General features: G+C 38.4%; 1 protein-coding gene across 2 annotated transcripts in view; it reads left to right on the top strand.

Moving 5' to 3' along the window:
• Positions 1-17,453, top strand: part of GLRA2 (glycine receptor alpha 2) — a 132,234-nt gene that overhangs the window by 20,461 nt on the left and 94,320 nt on the right. The window contains exons 3-4 of one of the 2 annotated variants that reach the window (XM_009639052.1): positions 2,200-2,267; positions 9,224-9,447. In XM_009639052.1, coding sequence (XP_009637347.1) covers positions 2,200-2,267; positions 9,224-9,447 — 292 coding nt within the window. Of the gene's footprint in view, positions 1-2,035; positions 2,104-2,199; positions 2,268-9,223; positions 9,448-17,453 lie in introns of both variants that reach the window. The other variant, XM_009639051.2, reaches the window with a different exon arrangement.

Here is a 17,453-nt window from a genome sequence, read left to right as displayed (position 1 = left end):
AATCCTGCACCTGTGGAAAAACAAGCTGGGAGATAACCAGCTGAAATGGAGCTTTGCAGAAAATGGTCCTGGCTGACACCAAGTTGAACATGATCCAGCAAAGTACCCTTGCAACAGAAGAAGGCCAACGGCCTCCTGGGCTGCATTAGGCAGAGCATTGTCAGCAGGCTGAGGGAGGGGATCCCTCACTCTGCTCAGCACTGGTGAGACACATCTGGAGTCCTGGGTCCAGCTCTGGGCTCCCCAGTACAAGAGAGACATAGACTTTCTCCTATGGGCCCAGAAAAGGGTCACAAAAGTGATTAAAGGACTAGAGGATCTGTCATACAAGAAGAGGCTGAGATTCCTGATGCTGTTCAGCCTGGGTAAGAGAAAGTTCAGGGCGATCTTATCCGTGTGCATAAATAACTGATGGGGCCAAGAAGATGGAGCAAGATTGTTCTCAGTGGTGCTCAGTTACAGGACAAGAGGCAGTGAGCACAAACTGAAATACAGGACATTCCACTTAAATGTAACGAAAACACTTTTACTGTTGAAGGTGACTGAACACTGACAGAGGTTGTCCAGAGGAGCTGTGGAGTCTCCATCCCTGGAGATATTCAAAAGGTGATGGGGCATGGACCCCAGCAACCCGCTTTAGCTGACCCTGCTCTGGGACTAGATGGACTAGGGGGATTGGGTGTTCTCCAGGGATTCCTTCCAACTTCAATGATTCAGTAGTTCTGTTTGTTTAGATGTAGACAAATATGTTGGTCAAGCTGCCCAGATAGTAGAAATATCATAAAGTAAAAAGGAAAAAAAATGATACTATAGAGAGAGCATAGCAGACTATTTGGCTTGTTTTAGCCTGGTGTTGAAAGTGAAAACATATTTACAATGTAAAAAGGAAGTGCTTTTTTAAAAACAATTGTTGCAAAAACTGAGTTGAACAGCACACTTCACTGGAATTTAATAGCTTCAAAACATTTTGTTTTTCTTCCCAAACCCAACATGTTTGTTTCCTCAAAGGTGGGTGGTCTAGCACTCAGGAAGCTGATAGTGTACTGGCTTTCACTGGGCGTATTACTTGATCTTTCCATTTTTACAAAAAGAAAGTAATAATGTTTCCATCTTTTATAAAGTAATTTCAGATTTAAATATGAACCCAAATGTAGGCATTTGTATTCTGTGTACTGACATTAATTCTTTTAATGTAAGGAAAATTATGTGATTAAAAACAATAATAGAGAAAAGAGAGAAGAAAGTGCTTGATACTCAATGCTTGTGTCAACTTTTGTGTCACTAAAATTCAGGCATTTAGCATTAATCCTTTTTGATTCAGTTGAGAGCCCCTGTTTATTCCATCACACCTAAAAAAACCCTAGGAGGCTAATAGACAGCTAATTAAATATTAAGTCCCCATTCATTCTGCTACACGTCAGTGACTGCTGAATGGCAGAAAAGGACGTGGGAGGGAAGAGATTACAAATAGCTGTTTAATGAAAGCTGTGTCAAGCCAGAACAGATATTGCTAAAATATTTGTTGGCACGGCAGACCTCTCCAGATCTGGAGCACAAAGAGCTGCTTGTGTAAGTCCATTTTCAGTGGACTAGAGTCAATGTGAAAAGTGGCCCTTGCTGGGAATTTCAATGGCAAGCCTTTGCATACGGAGTGGAATAGGTGTGGAGAGAGAATCTTTTCATTTTAAGTCTGAGAAGGAAGGGAGAGAGGAGTGGTTGCAATGCTAAAGCATATTCTGCGCTGGTACTGTGGATAAAGAAAAAGCTGTTACATTCATGCCCTCACTCAACTCTTCTCATAAATCCTTACATTCAAGGTTGTAGTTCTGTGTATTTATATAACAACTTCCAATGAAACTAGGTTTATTAACTTAGTGTTGATAATGTTTTTCTTTTGATCAATATTTACATGGTCTTTTTGGGAAAACTCACTTTCTACTTGTTTTCAGCCACATCTGTACCAGATTGTACGGAGGCTGAGGGATCTGTACTTTTGTTTCAATGTATATTGCAACATTTTTATTGCATTCCACAGGTCCTCCAGTAAACGTTACTTGCAATATTTTTATCAACAGTTTTGGATCAGTCACAGAAACCACAATGGTAAGTGCTATGATGCCATTGGCAAGAGAACAACAATACTTAATATATGTCATGAACACAACCTGTCAATTTTTCTATTTATTGTTCAACTTGCAGGTCCTCCTGTAAATGTTACCTGCAACATATTTATCAACAGCTTTGGTTCAATAGCAGAAACTACAATGGTGAGTGGGACTGGTCATTGAACCCATCTTGTGAAGGAGTGGGATGTGATATAGAATAGAGATGCTCAGGACGTGGGGACACTTACTAAGTTCTGCTACTAAAAACCACTAAAAAACTAAAAACTGAACTACTAAAACCTAAACTACTAAAAGCTACTAAAGACCCAGCAGCTGAATTAGAATAATATAAAATAATTATATAAAGAGATATATAAATTATTAAACTCAACTACCAAGTCTAAACATACGTATATACATTTACTGCACCGTACTCTGTAGTGACTGTGATGGCAGATAGGTGCATGCAAACCAGCTTTCTCAGGTTTCATTAGCAACGAAGAGGCAGAAGAATGGCTGGAGCTCAGCTGTGGGGCTCCCTGCCAAGTACTCCATATTTTGAGTGGGTCTTATACCACATGCTGAATTATCTGTTGCTGCAGACTGTGCTGACAGAACTACCAGAACAGCCTTGTTTAACTTAGCTAAATCTCCATGAATTTGCAGCCACATCAGTAACTGCAGTAAATGCATAACTTGAGTCACATGACTAAACCATATGGCTGTAATGACAATTGGGTATTTAGAGGGTTAAATTGGCATTAGGAAATGATGGGATCCCAGCTGACTGAAATGTGCATTTTGGCCAAATTCAGAGAACTCTATCAGTGAAAAACACAAGGCCAAAATGACAATGTTGGGCTTTAAGTTCTGATCTATGTAAAAATAAATAGTTCAATTTTTCATTTCAAGATGAGATCTTTCTTTTAAAAATTGCCAAAATTCAGGATTAATGAAGTCAAGCTAAAAAATTGAAATGAAAATTTTAGTCCAACTTTTTATTTTTTAGTCTAGAAGTGAATTTTATTTTTTTCAATATTTTCTAAGAAAAATGAAAGTGCTGAGTTTTTTAATCTTTTTCAAACAATGAACACAAAAGATCAGTTACTTATTCAAGCATATATACACCTGACTACTGGGGTTAGTCCAGAGATAGATTTTTGATGGCTTTCTTATAATAATGTGATAAACCCATAAAAACTGTCAGATGCTCATATACCAGAAGTAGGTTCAACCCATTCTAGAAAGGGTCCAGTGACAAATCCCAGATTGACTTTGAACTCTTCCAGTCACTGCTGCCACAAAATAAACTAAAAATGGGTGCTCTCACCTTCGCTGAAGTTTTGCAAGAGTTATTTTCATTGCCACCATGAACAGCTATGGACACTTCTGAAGCAATTGCAATGTAGTTTCACACCTTTCTTCTGGGGGTTCCTACAGAGCGTCCAGGTCTTCCCGTATTTGCTGAAGCCAGAAGCAATAAAAATGCTTAGCATCCTGTAGGACCGAGTTCTTGGTAACTTAAATATGAACTTGCTACCCACAAAACCACTTAAGGTATACCAAAGAACTGGTTTTTTTTATACAACGGGATAGATACAACCTTGCAATCCTTGCATTATGAAGGAAGAGCAGATATTTAGCCCAACTTAATTACTTTATTTAATATTCAAATACTTCATTTAAATTCAATTGTAATTCATGCCATCATTTTAGAAAGTGTTGCCTAAGGAATGTAGGAACACAGATCTTCTGCTCCTAAATATTTTTATTTAAAACCCCACCCTGTTATTTAATGTTTTCTAGAGATAAAAGGCAAGTTATTGCTAGGCAGGTTACTTTCTTAAACGCTGTGGGAAAGACTCTTCTATAAATGACAAGCCATAACATACAGAGCTATAAAATAAACAGATAAGTTAATGCTTTAGAGTATGTATCTGGAATATTTTAAAAACACCTTAAAAGAAAACTAAAAAAATTTTTAAATGACAGGAAATAACATAATTTCACGTAACATGATTATCAACAGACATAATTTTCAGTTTTCTGGAAAACTTAATTTGTTTTCCTATGTTTAGAGGATTCTGAGAAGATAGCTTTGGATGTAGCCTTTTTTACTCAGCCATGTCTGTTGATCCTAGCATGTAGAGGCATCAGCATAGAGTTAAGTAGCAAAAATCCTGCACGTCACTGGCTTTACAAGATGGCATTCAATGAAAATATTTGCACGACCTAATGCTGATTGCATTAATTAGACTCCTTCATTGCTTTGATTAAATCCCCTCATTGCATTTTACCTTCTATCAAATATGTTAATGTGCACCTTTCCAATGTTCATTAACACATTCTGCTGAAACCAGTCAAACATTCAAGTAGATGAAAACAAAGACTATTGGCTTTCTTATTTTGCTTTGTTCATAATATCTGCCAAAAGTGTGGAAAGATTTCTCTTAGATGCTGTTCAATGGTTTCTTTAATGACTAGCGTGACTGTTTTAGTATGTTTTAAAACCACTCTGAGAGGCAGATATCAATTACTGTTGCAGCTGCTTTGCCTTTCTGAAACAGATGTAATCATGTGGTAAAAATGTTGGCATCACTTGTGATAAATAATGAGTTTTGTTTGATTCCTAGGATTCACTTTCCCTATAAAATGCTCTTGATGGTTTTGACATAAAACTAAAATATTCATTTAAAACCCCAGATTGCAAATTCAATAGAGACACTCCTGTCTCAGGGGACACGAATGCTGAGTGCAACCATGTATATGTGCTGAGGGGACATTATCAGAGTATAACTTGGATGATCTACAGTAGCTCATTGGAAACCTGGGAGATAAAAACTTGTTTAGAGAATCTTTCAGTGGGAGAAATGAACATGGAAAACAGGATTACAGTCCCAGACCTACTAAATTCAGTCAGCCAGGTTCTCAATAACATCAGCAGGAGTAGCTTCTGTTTTCTGATTAGGACGGACACCAAGATGAAATTAATCCCTATGTGAAAAGCCAGTACAACTCTTATGTCCAGTATATTTTTCTAAAAGCTAAACCCCTTCATTCAGAAATAAAACAGGTTTTTGTCCTGGCTCTCTCTAAATGGATGAATTCCATCAGGTCTTTATGAGTTCTGTTCCCAAAAATCTAGAGAAACAAAATGTATATGTATTAGTCTTTCTGCACTATAATGCACGTATGGGAGAGTATCACAATTGATATTATTTTTTACCAAAATAAATGGTTTTCCTCTATATTAGAATGATGTATATTATACCAAAATAGAAAAAGTAAAAAAATGGCCAGATCCGAGTCAAGATGGAATTATTGGCAATTTTCTTCATTGATTCACTTGACTTTTATTTAAGCCCTGACTTGCAAAGAAAGACAAAAAGACGTTCCCGAGTAACTTCACTGAATAAAGCAGTTATGCCAGTAAGCTCTGTAGCTATTTTTGGAAGCATTCACACATGCAGTATTCAGCAGAAAATTCACTGTACAGCATGACTGCAGTTGAGTATCACAGATGAGTAATCTACATCAGGCTGGGCAGAGTCCCAAAGAATTCAGATGTTCAGTGCTGCTAATGACCAGGATTTTTTAGCCATCAGCTGTAGGAGAAGCTAAGAGCAGTTTGTACATTGACGAGCTAATTGTTAATTACAGAAATGACTAACTGTGAGGACATTATTATTGTCGTTATGCCCTATAATCAATGACTGACACTATGTAGCAGGTTCTCTGTTGGGGTAAATGCATCAAACTCCAGTTGTGTTTTGAGTACTTACGTTAGCAGAAAAATTTGCTGTTCCTTTTAAAATTTTAGGAGCAATAAAGCTTTGCTGTGGCTGGCTGTATGATATTATCTTCCCACTAGAAAAAAACATAATTACAAATCAGCCATTAGATCCTGATTAATTTACATGTATAGTTTTAACTGCATAAGAGACTCCCACTGAAGGCATTGGGGACACCTTGCGTTCTTAGGTACGTAGGTAACCAAGTGGTTTTCTGTCACATGGCCTTGAAACAGATGATTAACCACTACTTTTCAGTTAGCATTCATATTTAGGATTTGGAGAGAGAGAGTGGTCTCTTTGGCAAGCCCCTCCGATGCATGGAAGGCCAGCTAAATCTGCTGTTTGCCTCAGGCATCTGACTCAGTACCTGGGGCATCAATGCTGTTGGAGGGGAAGATGGGAGGAAGGCTAAGATCTAAGATGACCGTCAGTTCAGAGACAAAAAATAGCACCAAAAATGGAGAACTGCAATCCTGGAGGTCAAAGGGACCCAGAGCTTTGCTGAAGCTCGGGGTGTGTAGGGGTGTGTGTGTGTGAACCTGGTGGCCATCGGTTTGCTGAAAGACTATTTCTCTCTAGAATCCTATAGCAAAAACGAAGTATATCTGTGGATGGAGCCCCTGCATCTTAGATAAATCTACTAAAACTGATCAGATGAATATTCCTTTAGTATGTTACTATTACCCTGATTTTATGGCTTGAAAACAGAGGAAAACTGTTTATCTGAGTTGCCTTCAGCAATTGCTGACATCGGTGTTGCAACTGAGTTTGAATCTTCAGGTCCACACTCCTCATTCAGAGCAGTGGTGCTGTCAGAAAGAATTTGTGGAGCAGGTGTACTCGTGGTTGTGTAGGAGTGCTTTACTACAGTCCACCCACTTCTGCCCTCGGGAACTTGCAAGATACACACTGTAGTCTGCCTTAGCTCCATGTTGCGATACCGTTCTCAGGAGAATTTTTCTTCAGAAGATAGTCACAATGTTAGCATAGGAAAAGTAAATTCAAAATTCTGCACATGATTAGGTCTGACTGTGTAAACATACATCCCTCTCAGCTGCTTATACTGCAAGCAGAGGTGGAAAAAAGTAATGATGGTTTTGTGATGTGCATGTTATATTATATTCCCATTTTTATTTCTTCCTGAAATATCTGTACATATACATATGCAAAGCTATCAGACATAAACAAAGGTTTCAGTACTGGTTTGCTTCTAACAACAAAGCCTGCAGAGAGAAAGCATTTTAAATGTATCAATGTGATGGCCCTGATATATTTATGAAGGTACATATTGAAAAGACAGTGTAATCCTATTGGTATTATTTATGCTTTTGGTATAATATATATCATCATATGCAAGCTGTTCTATGAATAAGGATTTTTCATACTGTTGTTTGTTATCTAAATCGCCAACTGCTGAAGTTTATGAGAACACATTTATTTTTAGATATTTCAAAACAATTTACTGATTTGACCAATTTACGACTTCTGTGTCATGCGGGGAGAAATCCCTCTACTTTTCATAGATTTCATTGTATATCTTATTTCAAAGAAAAAAGAAAAACACAACTAGCCCTAGCAATTTTATTCTATTCGCAGTTGTTGATGACAGCTCCTGCCTTCCTTTCTGCAGAATGAAAATCAAGAGCTTTCCTGGCTTTATAACTAAAAATGTCCCATATAAACTCAGTTTATACACTCAGTTTCTAAGACCAAGGAACCAGGGAAAGTATGGTTAGGGTCAGTGTGCATAAGCTCAGAAGTGCAAGTAGCTAATTGATCCTTAACTGTATAAAACAACGCCATCATAAAAAGTACAGTGGCTTGTGAAAAAAAGATACAGGCTTTTGTAAGTATCTTTAATTAATGTGCTGTTCCTGCGACTTGTCTCAGGTCTGTCTTGCTCTGATTAGTAGACATTCCTGTTTTGACTCACATCTGCCCAACAGCAAAATGAAAATGATAAAGAAATCAAGAAAAATCACATTCCTAGTGAGATTGTAAGGCATCATCCCATAGGGTTTAAAAACTGCATCAGTTTGGGTGTCAGAAATACTCTGTCAGGGCAGCAGCACACCTCGTCACCAACATACTGAATGAAGGGTGGGAAACGCTGAAGCTGGGAGGGGCTCGTTCACTGAGTCTGTGTATCGGGCAAGCCGCTTTCTGCAGCTCTAATCAGAGTGAGAGCATTTATTTACATTTCAAGGATGAGAAGTTCTTTAGGCTATGCAGTTCAGCGGCCTAACTAAACCCAGGTCAACTCATACATTTTCCAAGTCAAAAGCCCAGTGCTGCCATTTTAAAGTACTGCTGTGACCAAGAAGCAAATCCTAGATGTGCGGGGTTTGTACAGTTGGCAGAATTATTTACTAACATATTCCTTCAGATAATATAATTGATATAAATATTATTAAATATTTTTCTTTTAGAGGAAGAGTAGATGTATTTCTAAGACAGTGTTCAAAAGCAAATCAAATGTAATAATTTCAAGTAAATATGATATAATAGCAGGGAAAACTGGGGGAGATTAAGCTCTTATTTGCTGATTTTGGAAATTCAGGATAAGGGGAATAAGCATTAGCATCTTTCCATTCCCTCCAGAGAGTTTAGACCCTAAAAGCTCTTTTCACACTCCCCTTTAATAGCCAGTTCTTGACACAGCATTAATGTTGGTTCTAAATGAACCTCTAAATAATTGCTGCCTTTCCCAGTTGTGACTAGCAGACCACTGAGCAGAAGAATGCAATTAGAACAATTTTAATGGGAAGCAGAGAGGGAGAAGTGAATGAAGGAACATACAGAGAAAAGCATACGGTAGATAGAAAAAGGATAAAAACAGTAAATAAGAAGTGGTGATTTAATTTCTTCTATACAAATCTGGCTTCACTGGAATTAGCTACTATTCATGAGTACATTAGAAATAATTGATTTACATACTGGAAGTGATTTATTTAAATTAGTACTTTTATAGAATCTTTGTTGAAATTTTATGTATCTAGCCACAATGCTTTTTGACTTTCTGAGTACCTCTGAGTTAATCCATAGCACTTGAAAGAGGGTTATATTTAATATTGGAGGTTGCAGTTAATATTTTGTTCATCACTGAAGTAATTCTGATTCGGAAAGTGTACCAGTTGTGTGTGTTTGGTTCAGTACAGCATTTAGACTGCTTTATTTTCAGATGACAAATCTTACATTCAAAGGATAACATAAATGTTTGCTGTAACTGTGGTACTGCAGTAAGTCTAAGAGCATAAAGAAAGTTAAAATGTGCTTCCAGTTTGGTAAGTGGCTTAATGACCTTTTTACATGGCATTTCTGTAGGACTACAGAGTGAACATTTTTTTGAGGCAGCAGTGGAATGACTCACGTCTGGCTTACAGTGAATATCCCGACGATTCCCTGGATTTGGATCCCTCTATGTTGGACTCTATTTGGAAGCCAGATTTATTCTTTGCCAATGAGAAGGGAGCAAACTTCCATGATGTCACAACAGACAACAAGTTGCTGAGGATTTCTAAAACTGGAAAAGTATTGTACAGTATCAGGTAAATCAGTTAATTTTTTTTTTCTCTTCATCCCCTTCTTCCCCTTCACTCCCTGTTTTTCCAGATGTAACTAGGCTTACAGAACATAATGTACATATTTAATTTTTTGTAGTCCCATGTGTACAACTGAAATGAGACTTAATCATAGCAGGGTAGAAGGAAATTTTGCCTACGTTCCTTTGCTAAGCTTTTACTTTTCGCAAAATAGTCTGTAAGTGGCACAGCAGTACTTCTTTGTCTTGTTGGAAACTTAAGGCTGTCTCATACTTTAATGGTATGCCTCAATAACTCCCATTAGCATTAGCTCAAGTCACTCCTCTTACAAAGAGAGGCCATCAACTCTTCAGTAGTTTGTGGGTTGCGATTTAAAAGTAAAAGGGAATAGTATTTTAAATGACTGCTCAAAGCCCGAAGTAAAAACATGCTTGAAATGCAATAAACTTGACATGCAAGTCACTGGGTAATCGGATGTATCTATTCACATTTAAAAATAACTGGAATTACGGAAAGCGTTTTCTAATACTAAGTGCATTGGAGTGTGTGTCATGTGACTGGATTTGGGTTGAATTAATAAACCCTGACAAAACATGGTTTGATATGACCTGATGGAGTGGGACATATGCAGAGAATCAGAGTTGCATTGCGCAGGCATAAACAGCAGCAAATAATCTGCAGTATTTATTTGACATTCAGCTTACTGTGGACCATTAATTGCTTAATATAGGTAGTCAAAGATGCAAACCAATGTATCATGGCTCTTACAGTTGTTTAAAAAAAAGTGATTATTGTGTTTTATTTGCATCTGGGAATTCTCAGCTTTTGCCTTTCTTGCATTGTGGAAAGTAAACATGACAGTGTTTGTTTAACAGGTTGTTTAGTGAATGTACTCATCTGTAAGGAAGCTTAGTTTAGAAGGCACTTGTTTCTGACTGGACATTCTGATGTGACCTGCATTTTCATTAAGGAATTATTATTGATCCAGGTTCAGGACAGCTGTGTTCTTTAGAATGTTAAATAAATAAGTAATAACATGGCACTTCCTCCATTTATTTAATTCTTGTGGAAATTTGTTGGTAAGACCCCAGTAATATTTGGATGGATTAAGCAGCATGGAACATGAATGTTTATTGAAGAAGGTTTCAGATTGGTGTACCTGAACAATCTGAGAAAAATAATAGCATACAGGGATGAAACTAGCACTAGCAGAGTGATAAATATGCTGTCACTTACAAATATTTCTTCTTTCACCCTGGGAAAGAAACGAATGCATCTGTTTGTTTGAATGACATCAGACACCGTCTTATTGGAGGCAACAGTGCAGTTGGATGCTGTTCTGAATGCAGATGGATAATTTTTCTGACATTTGTCCATGCTGGAAAAGTAATATTTCAAGCTGTCATATCACATTTGTAAAATTCCCACACCTAAATGCAAATTAATCTGAAGCAGAGTAAGCAGTATTCCAATGGAGTACTGAGCAAACCTCATTGTTTCTCATTTGTATTACGCAGCAGCAAGAGAGGCTTACCTGGCACTTCTTAAATGGCAGATAATTTTGAATAGTACTTTACAGTGACGAAAACTTTCCAGAGGATGGAAATTTGAAGTCAGAAGTAGTTAGAAGTAGTCTTTGTTCTCTAGATACTGGGCTAGATGCATCTGTGTGTTGCCAGTCTCTTTTAGTTGTGCTATGGGGAAACAAACAGGACTATTTTAGTGATTGGTTTCAGTACACTGGGAATGTTTATAATGCTCCCATTTTCATTACTGCCCCAATAGCACTCAGCCTGGCATGAGATTTAGCATTTAGGGTGCTGTAAAGGTTTAAAACGCTTTACAAAGGTGTCTGAGCAGTGGTATAGGCTGCTTTGTCATATCTCCAAATTTAATAAATTGAAGGACAAGTGAATCTCACATAAATATAAAAAGCTTTCTGCATAACTGAGTTTAGAACTGCTCCCAGTAATTAATGGGTAAGAAGTAGCGTGTGTGCCTTACATGACAGTGGTATTCCTCTTCCCTGTATACGGCACCAAAACCACACAGGAGGCACAACCGGCTCATGCTGTTAAACGCTCTCAGTCCAGTCCTGCTCTTTCTGAAAAGAATTTGGAAAGACATCTGGGACTAGATCTAATGGTCTATACTGTACTAAACCAAGACACCCAGCATAGGATATTGGTGGATATTGATATGACTTATCTGAAAGTCATGGCAGGGTCGGTGAGAGTGCTTAGCTCTGGGAATGATCTCAGCTTGTGGTGAGCATTAGGCTCTTTGTCCTTCTCTTAGCAAGGGATAAGCCATCCTGCATTTACTGGTGATGGTAGGCATGATGCAGATTTCCATCACAGTTTACCTTACAATAATTAGTTATGGTGCTCATGCTTGCAGATTCCTAGATCTATATTTAATTCTCTAGGAGTTGTTACAGAAAATAAAGCCGGAATCGTTGATGGTTGGTGTACCCACCTATGAATCATATAAGTTTAGCAGTCTAAACCTATTTTTAGATATTTGCTGTGTGCTCAGATGACTACCTTGGTATTTGTTTTGATCTCAGATAGCATGCTATATATGCTATATAGAGCCTAAGGCTCTATAACTGGATAACTGGTCTAAAACTTTGGGTACTGCAGAGAGAACTAGAACCATGGGGATGGGAACCCAGCACTACTCAGTACCGCAGGTATATGCTATTGCCACTAGAGTTGTACCAACAGCTCTTAGAGGTGCATGTATTTTGAGGAGTCAGCAGTTACAGCAAAGTTATATTCAGGAAACGACTATGCTTTAGTCAAGATCAGTCTTAGTTGCACTCTTTGAGTTGCAAAACAGTTAAATAGCTATAACTTCTATTTTAAAGCCCTCTGCAGAGAGCAGTCAACAAGAGGCGTTTGTTATAGCAGTGTTCAATAAAATTAGCTTAAATTGTGTATATTTTGTGTGCTGAAAAAATGACGAGAGTTAAAATCAGAACCCGCATAACGTCACTCCCCAGATGCCTGTGACTCATCTGCTCCCAACCCTTGAACGATCTCTGCACGGATTGGATTTTGTCGGGGGCTATGCACTTGGAAAGAGCGGCAGCGCTGTGTGATGATACTGAGAATCCTGTTCCTGGCAATCATATTCTGTATGACACATGGATTCTGCATTGTATACACTGCTGCACTGATTTTGTATTCCAGGGGAAAGGATTGTGTCTTCTCTGGCCCATTGTGGACACCTGGGACATCAGAAAAATGTTAAATAACCTCACAGGAGGCTTCGTGTTCTCTCTCAGCCACCCGTTTGTGCTACCTGATTCCCACAAACTCATTTCAGGCTGCCAGCCAGCTCAGAATATTATCATCTGCCAAAAAGCTTATTTTAGCAAAGTGATAGAAAGTGGAATGGTTTTATTTAAGGTTTGGCGGTTTTTTCTGCATTAATTGCCTCCCTCTCCTTTTAATATTTTCAGTGCATGTCAGCCATATGAGCTTGATGCAGAGGGTGATATAACTCAACTGTAATATTGATCCACAGCACTGAACCTAGAATATATTGGACAGGAAGGTAAAAGGGCTGTAACTCATTTTTTTTTACCTGCTGCTCCAGAAAACACTCCCAATTGCCTGATAAGGTTGTAGAGCTGTGCTCTGAAATGTAGTGCCACTGCATTTAGTCAGAAAGAGTTAAAAAGCAGATTATTCTATATTTTTAAAATATGCAAAGGTTTTAGAAGGTGGTGCATAATTTGAGAAGAGAGACACTTGGAATTCTAGGGAGGAGATTTCTGCAAATTCACAAATTACATTTCTCCCCTTAGTTTTGCTATTCCCATTCAAATAGAAATGAAATGCCTAGGAAGAATTTCCTCAAGTCTTTCAAAATATCTGTTCTTCTGGTTTTGTCTATCTGCACAGTGCAAGAAATATTACAGTTATGTAGATGATTAGTTTTTTCACGGTTTCAACTCTTGACCTAGACTTAATTGTTAAATATTATGGACAAAGGCAGAGTGTCTACTAGAGAGCAGTGCTGTGCTGTTAGGGCACCATGAAACAGAAAATTCAAGTCATTGGATTGCTCTCTATTTCTGCAGCTGTTTGGGGGGTCATTACTAGCCCCTCCATTCAGCAACAAGTAGCTGACAGGATGAGTTGGCACATCCAAAAACCTTCGCCTGCTTATGCAACTAAAGAGAAGTATCTGTGAAAGCAGCACTTTTGTTTGCAATGCTATCTCCCATGCCAACTGCCTAATATGATTACAATGTCCCTCACATAAATCATCAGAAATAATCTATAGCATTTTATAATTCAGCTTTTCTGAGCAAAACTTCTGTGTTTTGTAGTCTCTTCTGTATGTGTGTTCTCTGACCTGTGGCAAAGAAATACAAAGCAGATTAAGGAAATACATATTTCCTTCCTGCAATAGACTATTCATAGGGAAAAATGTCCACTATCCTTCTGAAGTATTTTGGTTTGAAATAAGATCGGATCTTAGATCTTTAGCGTGGCTACTACAGAATATGTTGCCATGTTACAGTAGCGTCAGGCATGGGTTTTCCAAAACAATTTTGGGGTACAGAACTTATCAGCTATATGATAAAGAAGCTCCATTTACACCTGATGACATCGTTGTGTGTAAATCATCTGTGGCACAGCACACAGTCTAGCCTAACAGAGTGGTAGGAAATGTTATCTCCTGCAGCCCTGTGTGCATCCTCCGCTTTAATTTGATGACTTCAATTTTATTTTACAACCTAATGTTGGGATTTAAGAGGATTTGGACTTTACTAGCAGCATTGTCTTTCCATCTGACAGATTAGCAGAGGGGGGAACAGAGAGACTGTTATCATGATTGACATGGCTGTTTACTATGTAGGAACCCCTCTCTCCGACATCATACATTCATATTTATTACCTCAGCTCCTATCAGAATAATACTGACATTGACAAGGTGGGGATTTTCCCATAGAAGTTAATCTTAATCAGCACAGGAACATTTTCATAGAAAATTATTTAGTTCTCCTGTTGGCAAAACTGCGCACTGTCCCGTGCTCGCTGTCCTGATTTTCCAAAAGCATAAAACTTCTTCATACACCTTAAAGTAACATTTCCACATTAAAAAAAAAAAAAAAGCATTGAAGAATAATCAGTGCAGAAATACTAACTGAAATAGAGCACATATTCTAAAGAGGTTTTGGGTTTGACAGCTATCATATGTTATAGACAGAAGCCTTATAGACATTATATAAATAGTGCTAGAATCACTAGACTTTATTAAACTGCACAATGTTACTGGGGCTTGGTGACTTCCCAAATTGTGGCTGCAATCTGTGTGAATCCAGTGAATTTGACAAATTTGTCTTCCCATGGGCATGATTACAATAATAACAATGGTTTCAGAGGCTAAAAAGTTGCAGTCTCTTGTGGGACAAGCAGCTGTTCTCATTATGTCTGAACCCAATGTTCTTGGATTATCATTAACTGCCCACTTTTCACCCATCCTTTTCCTTTCCTTCTTGCTCTTACTCCTGCCTCCTCTTCCACCCCCACCCTCCTTCCTTTTGGGTTCTTTTAATTGAATGGCCTGAGATACTTTGCAGCCTTTGGGGTGGTTTCCTAACAACTCTTAACTGCGCCCTCCCATCACCCAATCTTGTCTTTCTCACTCTCTCCCAGTCTACAAATCCAGACTCTGAGGACCTAGCCCTGGGTTTGCAATATCATTATTTTTCTGTTGTATCTAAAGTACTCTCTTTGCATAGCAAATAAGAAAAGCTACTAAATAAATAATAAAGCCTAATGTGGGTACTTGGTTATGAAACTAACACAGCTGTTGTCAAAACCCTATTGATCATCCTGTTTAAGGAAAGAATCATTTACATTTTAATGACACAAGATTAGTTGCTTTTTCACTTCATAAGGCATTTAAAGCAAAGGAGGGATATGGACATTATACCTCAACACGTACTGCCTCACTTCTTCCTCTAATGCCGTGCACGTCTCCAGCTGACACACAAGAGCACTGGAGGTGAGGTAAATACAAACACGGCAGAAGAGCTATGTAGACTGAAGGACAATGCTGCCAGGAGAAAAAATTACTCTGAACTGGTCATAAGTAAGCTTAAAGTGGAAGTCACAAAGTTTCCAGCCATATACACCTTGTATTCCTAGAACAATATTCCAACAGAATTAAAGGGTGGGGGTGGGCGTGTGTGCAACTAGATATCATTAAATGAACCTTGATAAGTTTTGAAAGAGATTAAAAGATGTCACTATGCATGATAGCAGATGATCAGATCTGATGGCCCAAGATGTCATTTCTATAACCCTACATGCCTGTGTCTTAAAAGAAAAGGAAGACTTTGTTCGAAGTGAAAAAGTGGGAAATGCTGTTGGAGATCAATTTGTACACATAAAGTTGTTCTTGGCTGACAGGATCAAAAAATATTGGCAGGTGGTTACTTCTGGGTGTCTATGCCAATGGGATAGTTGCATAGCCAAGACACATGTCTGTGTACCTGCTGTCCTTACAGGTAATGGCAATGCCTGTCCTTGATTGCTAATGACCAGCCACTCCATTTACCCACTGGACTTGCACTGGAGCAGTTAAAGGTTAGGAATAAAATGAGATAGGTGTGGGAGCCCATTCTAGATGGTATAAAAAAGCATGTTTTCCTGGAACATGCTCCCAAGGGATGAAGGTCTTTTGCCAGTTGCATTGCAACTTGTGGCTTAAAACAGAGATGTCATCATGTCAGGAGGAAAGCAACACCATACCAAACACACGCTGCAGGAAAATTAAGATAGAAAATGACAGAGGAGAAAGGAGAGATGAGATACGGTTCTTCACGGAAACGAAACAGGTGGTTACAGAATTTAACTGTTACATGAAATCATACTTGAATTTAATTTCATAGATTTGCTTGAGCAATAATTGGAAAATCATTTGCTGGCAGCTCATGTGCTGGCATTGTCTATCTGCAGACAATGATTGCATTACAATGAGAAATGGGATGCCTGGAATGAGAAATCCTCCGCCCCGCTCCGTGCCAGCTGCTGTGTTAAGCAGCACATGAAGCAAAGCAAAGCAAAGCACTGGAGGGAGCGAGAACATGCTCATAAACAGCAGTACATGAAACTCCAGCCTACATCTCACATTTTGCCACAGCGGAGAAGGCTCCCGTCTCCTCCAAGCTCGACTTCAGCCCATTCCCGTCTGACAGAAATGAAGCTGCAGAACATGACAAATATTAGAGAGGAATTCCAGGACTCCTCAAAAATAAGGGGAAAAGCAGACAGTTTGACTGTTCCGTTTAACAGGACAAAGCCCATAGACTGTGAAAATTACCAGAATTGACATTCAAAATGATGAGTCAGGTCCCTGAAAAAATAATGAGATGGGCTACAAAATGAAAAGCCCTTTAAAAGAAGAATGTCATTGGGAATATTTTTTTTTTTCCCTTCTGAGAAATGAACAGTATGTGTGCCCTTCTTTCAGGCACAGATCATCCAAGAGAGGGGGCTGGGAGGAATATAAGGGCATTTTAGATTCTCCTCTCTGTTTCAGTGCCACTAGTCTGTATGGCATTTGCTCCTGTGTCATGCGATGCTGTCATGGTTGCTGTGCAACTCCATCTCCCCTGCCAGTTTAATGGGGAACTTTGTCTGCTCATGTCTAGGTAATATTTTAATGTTATTTCATCATCTACAAGGATAAGGAATTTAATCTTCCAAAGAAAAATGTACTGCTAAGAATATTTTTACCTTTATTGTCAGCTCGGAGCTTTAAGAAAAATAGCAGAAATATTGCAATTTATGATAGCATCTTTAGAATTGGCAATATTGAAAAAAAGAAAAAAATCCCACTTGTCTTACTAAAACCAACACTGTGGGTTTGCACAGGTATAAGACTTTTCATAAAAATGGTACATAGCCAATGTTAGCAGTGACCACACATGTACTACTTGTGTTCTGGTATTTGCAGCATAAAATCCTAGGCTGTGAAGACTC

The sequence above is a fragment of the Egretta garzetta genome, unplaced genomic scaffold (genome assembly GCF_000687185.1).
Source record: "Egretta garzetta isolate BGI_Z169 unplaced genomic scaffold, ASM68718v1 scaffold205, whole genome shotgun sequence".
NCBI classification, from domain to species: Eukaryota; Metazoa; Chordata; class Aves; order Pelecaniformes; family Ardeidae; genus Egretta; species Egretta garzetta.
Note: the sequence above shows the minus strand (reverse complement) of the source record. Positions and strands in the feature narration are given on the sequence as shown.